General features: G+C 36.0%; 2 protein-coding genes across 4 annotated transcripts in view; one reads left to right on the plus strand and one right to left on the minus strand.

The window, feature by feature from the left end:
• Positions 1–3,775: 3,775 nt before the first annotated feature.
• Positions 3,776–8,247, plus strand: LOC132309205 (serine carboxypeptidase 1-like). The gene is made up of 8 exons (XM_059807536.1): positions 3,776–4,157; positions 4,325–4,432; positions 4,668–4,939; positions 5,035–5,277; positions 5,421–5,527; positions 5,623–5,709; positions 6,537–6,642; positions 8,104–8,247. Exons 1-8 carry the CDS (start codon positions 3,776–3,778, stop codon positions 8,245–8,247), a joined length of 1,449 nt encoding a protein of 482 aa, XP_059663519.1.
• Positions 8,248–9,078: 831 nt separating this feature from the next.
• LOC132306374 (molybdopterin biosynthesis protein CNX1) overlaps positions 9,079–11,052 on the minus strand; it is a 28,924-nt gene continuing 26,950 nt past the window's right edge. For all 3 annotated transcript variants that reach the window (XM_059803750.1, XM_059803749.1, XM_059803751.1), the window contains one exon: positions 9,079–9,563. In XM_059803750.1, the coding sequence (XP_059659733.1) occupies positions 9,345–9,563 (219 nt within the window). In that variant the 3' untranslated portion in view covers positions 9,079–9,344. The remainder of the gene's footprint in view (positions 9,564–11,052) is intronic.

Here is an 11,052-nt window from a genome sequence, read left to right on the forward strand (position 1 = left end):
GAATGTACTTTAGGCTTTTTCTATTGAGCTGCTAAGCTTACCCTATTATTGTTAACATTTTTCAGGAATTCGGAGGTGAGGCAGTGAATGATATGCATCTATGGATATTAATGTAGTTAGGATTTCAATTTTTTATTAAAGCTATGTAATTTTGGTCATGGAGGCCTCATACCTTGCATTAAATTCTTTAGAAATTATATAAAATGAGATTTGTATAATTTGATCTTCAAATGATGTATTAGACTCGTATTCAGTTTAATTGTAGGCACGGGAGTTTAATTGTGTTGTACACACTGTCAATTACATGATTGGGACAGGTTTAGAGCATTTACAAAGCCCTACCAAAGTTTTCTACATTTTCATCACATGTAACATTCCAGTAGCACAAAACCGAGTTCGCAGAGCTATTTCGGCCGGCTGAAATGACTGTTTCAGCTGAACGACCATTCCAGTAGCTCTAGCTACTGTTTAGGCCACAACCGGCTGACAGGATGCCCATTTCGGTCGACCGGTATAGACTGGCCGACCGAAATGAAGTTGTTTATGGCACTTTGTTCCTATTCTTGCGTGATTAATCTTCGAATCTTAGAAAGTTGTTTAGAGCCATCTTGAAGCCTAACTAAGACATAATAATGATGTATGGACACTAGCCATGAGTGGGTTTGACTTAGGTGACCTCGGGTTCGGGTAAGGACCCAGTTAGCGGTTTGGACCCACGGATTCGGGTTGTTACATAATCCATCAAATTAATTACTAATTGCATCTAATAAAAACCATGCATAGCCATCACTAAATATAATTGTAAAAAGTATCTAGTGTAGAGATTAATTCCCAATTAATCACACATAGACATGCAACCAACATAAAGAATTAATAGGAAGAATTAAACCATAGTAATCATAGGAAAACCCAAATTTCATTATATACACATGGCTATAGCATCAATTACAACATTAAATTCCCCAAAAAGATGAAAGACAAAGGTTTAGTTTACAAGTTTAGGACTCATCCAAGCCACTCATGGAGGCTGTAGATATGGTCAAAGTAACTCCAAGATCCATCCCCATGGCTTGCTTCATCTTCTTCCTCTTTGTCTTGATGCTTGAAACCCTACAGAAATGGCTCTTTCTAAAGATCTTCTTTGCCTGCACTTCAAAACCCTAATCTCTATCCCAAACTTTCTCTCTCTAAAAATATCTAAAACTAGCTAACCTAATGAAATAAAAGCTCACCCTTTACAAAGTGGTCCAATTCCCTTTTTATACAAGACCCTTGGAGCCCAAAACAGGCCAGAAATAAGCCCCAAAATGATTCAATCCGGTAGCCATTTGGTAGGTGAAGTTCGAGCGAAACCGGGAAATAAAACAGCTGCTACCAGCAGGTTTACAATTGATTATAGAGATTTGCAATCGATCGCAAGTTCCCTACGATTGATCATGCTGACGTGGCCTTCTTATCTTATACGCTGACAACTAGCTTGACCTTATCCGCTAAGCTGGCGCTGACTAGGATTGCAATCGATCGTGAATTTCTACCATCGATCGTGAATGACGTGGCATGGCTTATTTGCTGACTAGACACTACGAATGATCGTGGCAAGGCTGCGATCGATCGTAAGCCCCTATTCGACATTTTTCTAAACTTTTTCTCGCTTCAATCACTTGACTCCAAAAAAGACTTTAATGAACTATTTTTAGCCCGTTTGAACTTTATTGACCTGAAATTGACAAAAACACAAATTAGGACTAAAACAGAAAAATAAAGATAGATACAAGGTCTAAAATACTCGAGATTAGGGCAGAAATGTGCAATATTTCAGCAATTATCAAATATTGCTATGGTAGCAATGCTTCCTTTATAGTATTACTCTTTTTTTAATTTATTTTTTATATAAATGGTTAGAAGCTTATTCTAACGAGTTGGATGCTTTGCGATCCGACTCAAAAATTGAAACTACTAGGTGGAGGTAACACCCAACTCATTACACTTTCCAACCCATCCACACCCATTTCATTTCTCATCCAGATCTGATGTAGGACACTTCTAACTACGCCTGTCTATAGATTGGATTTTGATCTAAATCCGATTCAATAACTCAGATATAGATTGAAGATTTAATCTGATAACCCGTTAACGACTTGAATCCGATAATCAGTTAGTTAAATAAATCGATATGGATTTTGGTCAATCTGATTAGATAATAATTGGATCTGAAATAATATTTTATATAATATGTTAAATATATACATATTTACATATTATAAAAATATTCTTATCATTATTTTCTCCACTTCTTCTTTCTTTTTTTCCTAGTTCCCACTTCTTCCTCTATATTTTTTTTTTACTCCTAGATGTTAATTCATTAACAAAGATATTTTTCCCCTTTTTTCTTCCATATATATATTTTTTTTCTATCATTTTTTATATATTGTTTTTTTGTTCTCTTTTGACATTAATTTCTTTTCTTCTTTCTTTTCTTTTCTTTTTTTCCTATTTTTTAAAAAAAATAAATAAATAACTACACCCTTAGCGTATCCAATATTCCTTTAATAACAAATCGGATATGAATTGATTCACAAATCCATGGGATCGGACCGAGTAGAAGTCTTATCGGACATTGACCGGATTAGATTATATCTAATCGAAATATGATTTGTACCTCTAAATTCTCTTATATGAGAACTTGCAATACCCTCATTGTCGTGAGTCACCTTGCAACACCCTCATTGTCGTTGGTCCAACTCTCGACACAAAATACAGTTTGACAAAAGGAAAATTGAATAACATCCGGAAAAGGTGCATTCTATATATATATATATATATATATATACTCAATTTCTTACCGTGATAAAACTTAAAAACATCATCATCATGCTATTAGACTTGATCTGGAATCCACCTAATTGATTGCCCTTCCAATCCTCACTAGGGTACTCAAGGCAATCAACCTGTAACCCAAGTTTTTATTTTGTTTTTTTCTCTACAACGAAGAATCAATCCAACCGCGAGCCACTTTGAATGCGAAGCTATATACGTGCATCATTACCCATATTTTACCTTCGGTGAAACGCAAACCGGAGACGCAAGGGAAGGGAATTACTCCTAAAACACTTACAAACCTAGATGCCCGCGCAAGAATTATAATTAATGTTTATTTGTGAGATTAATTTTTTATTTTGAATTAAATTTTGTATTTAACTCATAAGGTCAATATTGTGAGATTGTATCTTCCGTCAATGGAGCCATCTCATGATGATATTGTAATTTTTCATAACTTAAGGAGGTTTGTGTATCTTGAGAAAAATTTAATTGAAAATTTTATTGTGCCCATTGCACCGTACAAAAGGCGCACCCAGACCGTTCGCTACAAGGGTTTTTTTAATTTTATTTTAACCCTATAATTAATTGTGATTGTCATTTTGCAGCGGAAAGGAGAGCTTCGTTTGATATTATTAGACGGTCTTATGTAGCAACAAAAGTAATAAACCAAACATAATACAATATATTTATATACAAACTTAAAAGAAGCAAACTGATAATGCAATGCAACTAACAACCATATAAACTATAGCCGGCAAGTATGAAATTTTTGGATTAATTGTCCTACATATGCTGTTAACAATTTCTAACACACGAGGTTCCCAAAATCTCCAAAGAACAAACAAAGCACCAAAGAATAAACAAAGAAAATTTCTTAATATTATCGTCCTTAACTATATATAACAATTGCCTCTTTTATGAACTCTAGCACATATGCATGCTAAGCAGCAAGAATATGGTGAAATTTGTAGGCCTCACTTTGGTGCCCTTCACTTTCTGCATTTTGGCAGCCATCCTTAATTCAAGTCAGGCCAGTCAGGCCACAAACCTTCATAGGTTCATCAAGTCCAGAAGATCACAGAACCCTCCTGTTTCAGATTCTTGGGCAGCATTACATGCCACAGAAGAGTACTCCGATGTGTACATTGGTCCCCAAGATGGGTTGATGCAAGCTGACAAGATCGACGCCTTGCCGGGGCAACCAGATGGCGTAGATTTTGATCAGTATGCAGGGTATGTCACAGTTGATCCACAGGCTGGCAGAGCACTGTTCTATTACTTTGTTGAGTCCCCACAAAATTCTTCTACCAATCCTTTGGTTCTATGGCTAAATGGAGGTACTAAACGAAAAAAACAAAAAAAAAAAAAAAAAAAAATGACTATCCACAAGTATTCTCATTTCAACTGCTTTATGAAGTTGAACTTTAAATTCATTTAAAGTGCATCAATCAACTTAAGTACATGTGCTTGTGTGACTGATATAACCTATAAATTGGAACAATAGGACCAGGATGTTCCTCTTTAGGGACTGGAGCCATGTTGGAATTGGGGCCTTTCAGAGTCAATTCTGATAACAAAACTCTCTACCAAAACAAATATGCATGGAACAATGGTGAGTCCTTTCGTCTCCCAACTCATAGTTTTTTTTTTTTTTTCCTAGTTGGTACTCACACACCCCCTTGAAGGAATTGTTTGCACCTGAAAGGAATCGAATCTTAAATCTGATGCTTCCTGAGGCACTTAAGCCAACCCCTTGGATTTTATTTCTTTTTCTTTTCTATCTAATTGAACCATATTTTGTGGTATCTAATTGAAACATATTTTGTGGTTTCCATTGAAAATTGCAGTGGCAAATGTGATTTTCTTGGAGTCTCCGGCTGGGGTAGGCTTTTCATATTCAAATACATCTTCTGATTATGATCACGCTGGTGACAAGAGTACTGCCAAAGATGCCTATACCTTTCTCATAAACTGGCTTGAGAGGTTCCCACAGTACAAAACCCGCGATTTTTACATAACCGGAGAAAGCTATGCTGGTCATTATGTGCCTCAGCTCGCATACACCATTCTGCAAAATAACGGGAATGCAACAACCATTATTAACCTCAAAGGCATTGCTGTAGGTTTAATACTAATCCACCTTCAATTTTACTATCTCCATCTGTCTCTAAGCCTAAATATTTCTACTCTCTCTCGTGCCTATGTATCCTTCAGATAGGAAATGCAGTAATCAATGATCCTACAGATGGAAAGGGGTACTATGATTATTTATGGACTCATGCCTTAAACTCCGATGAAACATATGAAGGCATCAACACATTTTGTGATTTTGTGAATGGAACTTCATCTGCAAAGTGTAACAGCTTCCTGGACAAATCTGGAGAGGAGATGGGTGATATCGATTATTACAACATCTACGCGCCACTCTGCAACAAACCCTCGCTAATCAATGGCTCTGTGAGTCCCTCATTCACAATTCTTTCTCCAAGTCCTACAGGACATTTGTATGCAGAGTTTTACCACAACTCGTTGCATGAAATTTTAGATACTCTCATAAAATCCTGATTAGAACATTACTGATGTGACAAACAAATAACCAGGCCGACGATTTTGATCCGTGCTCGTCCATATATCGAGACTCATATTTGAACAATGCAGAGGTGCAAAAGGCTTTCCATGCAAATCCTACAACTTGGAGGGGTTGCAGGTAGTTAGGTTTTAGCTAGTAATTGGTATTGAAAAAAATTACTTAATAGTAACAAGTTAACAACATATTGTATTCTAATTTCGATAATTTTGCAGAGGTTACCATTGGAATGACAGCCCTACAACCATTCTACCCATCATCAAGGATTTCATTGTAAATGGAATAAGAGTCTGGATATACAGGCAAGCAAGCTTAACTTCATCATGATCTAACACACACATACATATATGTATATATAATCTGATCAGATTTCTAGCTCCAATTTAGCCCCCTTGAACTAGTCCTTTAGACTTTGGAATTTGGATGAATGCAATGATTTGGGTTTGGAGTAGGGGTGCATAAGGATCCATTCTAATTGTCATTCTCATCCGAACCATACGGTTTGAATTACTAGTTTATTTTATTTGATTGGTTAGTAATACGTTGCCCGACCCAATTCATATGGGATTAAGATAAGAATGATGACGATGGTTAGCAACAATTGTTAATATAAAATTGCACCACCGCAAATAAATGTTACATATCCTTCTCTTTACACTAAAATGAACCAATCATTCTTCGATTTAACCTGTTATCTATATATTCCAGTTTAAAGTTCTTGCCTTTTTTATTCTTCTTTGTTTATTATAACCGGTGCAGTCGTGTATTATATCTTTGAATTTTTTCCCTTTAATTTATATTCTGGTTTCGTTATCGATAATGTGCTTTATATATATAACTAAATATGTGTGTGTGTGGTAAATTTGCATGTAGATTTACTAATTCACAAAATCAAACCATTCTTATACGGGTTGGATTGGTTCATAGGTAGTTCCATCCATTCCGTTCAATTTCAAAATTGATGAAACTATAACTCCCAAAACTGAACCAAATCAAAACTGTGTGCGCCCTTTGAGACAAGGTTTAATTAATCAAGAGTGCAATATGGCGAATTCCAATTCCATGTAAACAAACTGATATTATTCAAATTCATGAAAGATTTACCTGAAAGATATTGTTTCTCATGCAGTGGTGACATAGATTCGGTTGTTCCAGTTACATCAACCAGGTACTCAATAAGCAGCCTCAAGCTTCCAATCCAGACACCTTGGCTTCCATGGTACACCAACGATGAGGTAAAATGCACACACATACATCTAAATTCATTTACCATCATATGTCCTTTCAATGGTCAATCATTTCTTATGCTAATTGCTAGTAGCTACTACAAATGAGGTAATCCTACAAGAGTAGTTCTTTTTTTTTTTACTTTTTTTCTTTTTTTGGGAAAAAAAATATACCCAAAAAAAATTTACAAAGTCGTTTTATGAAATTTGAGTTAAAAATTCACAACCTTAAAGAACAATACTTTTTCCCTTTTTCAAATAAACCAAACGGACACATTTTGTTAGGAGGGAAGGATGGGGAAGAGGGGAAGAGAGGATGGATAGAGTAAGTCTCTATCCTTTGGTACAAGAGAATGTTGGAGGGAAGGGAAAGATGAACGAATGAGGCATTCCCCCCTGACCCAACATTTTGTATCCCTCTAAATTTGGACGGGATAGAGGAGGAGGGATAAATATGGTATATTATTTAAAGTGATGTTATTATCCTTCATTAAATTTCGTAAATTATATAATAATGCTATGTTTGGTTGGAGGGAAGGATTGAGGGGGGATGGATGAGAGGAGGGATGGATAAATGTTTTCGTGTTTGGTTGGAGGGAAGGGAAGAGAGGGAGGAAATAAGGAGGGATGTTTCATCCCTCCTTCCTTTATGTTTTTCTATCCGCCCACTTTTGGGAGAAAGAAAGGAGAGAAAAAAAGTATAACTACCTATGAATTGGTAATTTACAATTTTAACCTTTTCAAAAATTTTGAAATAAATATCTACCTTTTATAATTTTATATAAAAGGGTATATTGGTAAAAATAATATATGAACTCTCCTTCCCTTCCTTCCAACCAAACAAGAAAAAAGTATCACTCCATTCATCCTTTCTACTATCCATTCCATTCAACCAAACATAAAATGGGAAAGACACCCTCCCTTCCTTAAGGATATCTCATCTATCCCTCCTCTTATCTCTTCCATCCATTTTTCCATCCCTCTAACCAAACGAAGCATAAGGGTACAAAGAAAAAAGTATAATATCTTCCCCCATCCCTTCATTTTTCCCCCCTCCTCTCTTCCACTCAACCAAACTAGATGTGTCATCCATCCTTCCCACCCTCCCACTCACTTTTCCATCCTTCGTACCAAACAAAGCGCTAGTTTCTTCAACTTGTGACCAAGTTCGGTTAGAAAACGTATATTCTGAGTGGTAGTAACAATGAGACTCACCACATTGGTAGAAATGAAACAAAAGAAAAATGAAGATAGGGTAGGGAATTGGTTTCATATATTATAATTGAAAACATATTCTTTGTCAAACCAACAAAAGTATTTATATTCCACCATTGAAATTTAATTTACATCTCCTTTGAACTGGAAATGTACACTTCTCCTTCGATTGTTATTTGTTGTTGCTACAATATTCTGCCATTAAAATAAGTGACTTAAGTTAACTGGTACGATATGCACGGAATATAATGGCAGGTTGGAGGATATGTGGTGGAATACCAAGGCTTAACATTTGCAACAGTAAGAGGAGCTGGACATCTAGTTCCAAGCTACCAGCCTGAGAGAGCACTGCTCATGATATCGTCATTCCTTCAAGGCTCTGTCCTTCCTTCCTCGTAAAGATCCATCTATATGATGTTTTACCGTACTATAACTTGTAATAAAATGCTTTAGAAAGTCTTATTGTGCTGGTTATTGCTAACCAGCCAAGCCTAACAAAAGCCTTTTGCAATTCATATGGGATTAAGGTAAGGATTGAGCCTGACAAATGACTATTATCTTATGTTCACACAGTGTTCGCGTGTTACAATCTGATGGTTTGATAATTACACCAAACATATATGCACAACTGTGCAGTTTCTGCTGAATCCAAATTTAAATGCGTGTTTTTTTTTGGTAATTGCTCACGCACAGAGTGCCCAACCTTGAACTCTAGAGAAAATGTACTAGCTTTAACTCATCAAGCAGAGTAGTGTAGGTAAATGTCATATAAAATCAAGTTATGTCTTTGGGGTAGCCATTTCTTGACCAAGGTCGAAGGTTAAAGTCTCTTGGAAGCAAAAAGCTTGTGAGTTAGGGCTTGTTTGGAAACCATTTTTGTTGCCTAAGCAGTAAAAAATAGGAAAAAATGGTGGAACATGTTTAATGTTGTTTGTTATGTTTGGCACAGTAGTGCAATTGCCTCAGAAAAAGGCCCAAATCTGGAAGCATGAGAAAGTACACTTGTTTTTGTTATTTTAGTTAAACAATTGTAGGGTGAGGGGCCCCAAAGCCTGGACCTTTGCCACTCCGGCAACACCACCAAACCAAAATTAAAAGAGATTTTAATTGGGGTAAATATACATCAAATCATCTATATATATTTTTTTTTTGATAAGTATACATCAAATCATCTATGTATCTATATATATATATACATACACACGTGTGTGCGCGCGCGAGAGAGAGAGAGATTGATAAGCTAAAATAAATTTGAGCCCATTTAGCCATGTCTCGTGTCACCCAATTATGGGAGGATTCTCGCGTCTAGTGACATTTCAGCTTTGACTTACTTTATGTTTTTCAAAAAATTTCAGGCACAGAAACTTTTCCCTCTGCCATTTCCTTTCCAGTCATTGAAGTTTCTTTCAATGTGCATCCTATCAAGGATTTTACTTTCAAGTATCTCAGAGTCCTGGGATTATACAGTATTTACATTCACAAGATTGAAGATCATATTAATGGGAACATGAACAGCCAGGTTCTTTCCCGCCACTAGAAGCCAACTTATAACTATTTTCCCAAACATCCGGGGAAGCTGCTTGTGCATGAGGTACATGACGAGGATGCTTCTCTCTCTTGTCACCCTTTATCTGCTTCAACGCATGCTTAAGGGCAGGCAACAAGGCCTCCATGCATTCTGCAACTGCATTTGGATTTCCTGGCATGTTGATGATCTAAAAATACACGAATTTAAGCAACACGAATAAAGAGATACCAGTAACATACTTGAAGTAACAATCAAAGCTGCAAACCATCACACCAGAAAATCTGACTCGTGAATTAAAATATTTGAAAAGGCAATATTTCAGAACTAGCATTAGATTCTCTTATAATACTAAATTGAACAAAGATCATTGGGTAACATTTAAACCCACACCACCGATGCTATTCTTACAGACAGATCTTATTACTACACAAAGAAGGAAACCACAAAAATAACGAACAGCATTCTCTTATTTTCAATCTACCATAAAAATAACAACCAACATCTTATTGAATTTCAGAACTGGCATTCCTCGTAAGGAACAGTAGAACAAGGTTTGGTGTTCAGAAATCCAACGAAATAAACAAAGAATCGTTTCATTCTTTTACATGGCAATTGACTAAATCCATATAGTTTCTTCGTACAATTTAAACAAGACTATTTCATGTGAAATAACATGATGAATAATTTTAGGATCTCAAAATATTTAAGTTATTTACAAGTATCATAATAGTTTTCATGATAACTCCAATTTCTTAAAATGATTCCAATTTAATTTGGAACCGACACCATTCTAGAAGATGAATTTGCACTCTTATATTCAATTGAGAGAGAAATAATGTCTATGGTAATGTCCTCCTGCTCCCTTTAAAAGACACATTAACCACTGCTGCTCTTATTAGCCAATACTGACAAACTTGTCAAAAAAAAAAATTAGCCAATACTGATTTTATTAATCCAAGGTGTATCAGAAGGTGCAAATTGGTACAAACTAAGCACCTAACTCAATTCACACAAAAGTGACTACGTCAAAAGTATGTGAAAATCAAGGACCTCAAGGTTCAAAGATCTGACTTCGAATGAAAAAGAAAATTCTTCTAGGAAAATATTTCTATGTCTGTCAGATTTCTAGGAAATAAATTAGGAAATTCAATTTTTGAAAATAAAATCTGAAACTAATATTTCAGATTTTAGTAGTTTCTGTTTCCTGTTTTCTAGCCTAGAGTTTTGCTGATTTGATTTGCTGATTTTGTGGGCTTCCTGATTTGGTGGCCTTCCTCTACTATTTATCTTGTAATTGTCTCTCTTGAAAAATAAGAAGTGTGAATATTTTTCTTCTTAAAAAAACCTTCATGGTATCAGAGCCTTGTGCTTTTTTTCTTTTTTCTTATGATGTCGTATAAGTCGGCGATGACCGGCGTCCAAGGAAATCCTACCGTCTCTTCCGAAACCATTCCGCCCAATCCCACTATTTCTCCCACGAATATTCCGCCCAATCCCACACCTGTATCTGCCGATTACTATTCCCAGAATTTAGCCCTTTATCTCACGGTTGCAAAACTCAATGGGCACAATTATCTCGAGTGGGCTCAGTCTGTAAAATTGGCGATCGATGGCAGAGGCAAAATTGGGCATTTAACTGGCGAAATATCGAAACCTGCTGCTGGTGACCCTAATCT

This window comes from Cornus florida, unplaced genomic scaffold (assembly GCF_030987335.1).
Source record: "Cornus florida cultivar Cherokee Brave unplaced genomic scaffold, ASM3098733v1 CherokeeBrave_3.0.0_Hap2_Chr05, whole genome shotgun sequence".
NCBI lineage: Eukaryota > Viridiplantae > Streptophyta > Magnoliopsida > Cornales > Cornaceae > Cornus > Cornus florida.

Bases quoted from the DNA above. Each gene is read 5' to 3' on its own strand.
- LOC132309205 (XM_059807536.1), top strand. From the start codon at position 3,776: ATGGTGAAATTTGTAGGCCTCACTTTGGTGCCCTTCACTTTCTGCATT. The intron at 5,528-5,622 runs GTAGTTAGGTTT...ATAATTTTGCAG, and splicing joins ACAACTTGGAGGGGTTGCAG to AGGTTACCATTGGAATGACA. The intron at 5,710-6,536 runs GCAAGCAAGCTT...TTTCTCATGCAG, and splicing joins ATAAGAGTCTGGATATACAG to TGGTGACATAGATTCGGTTG.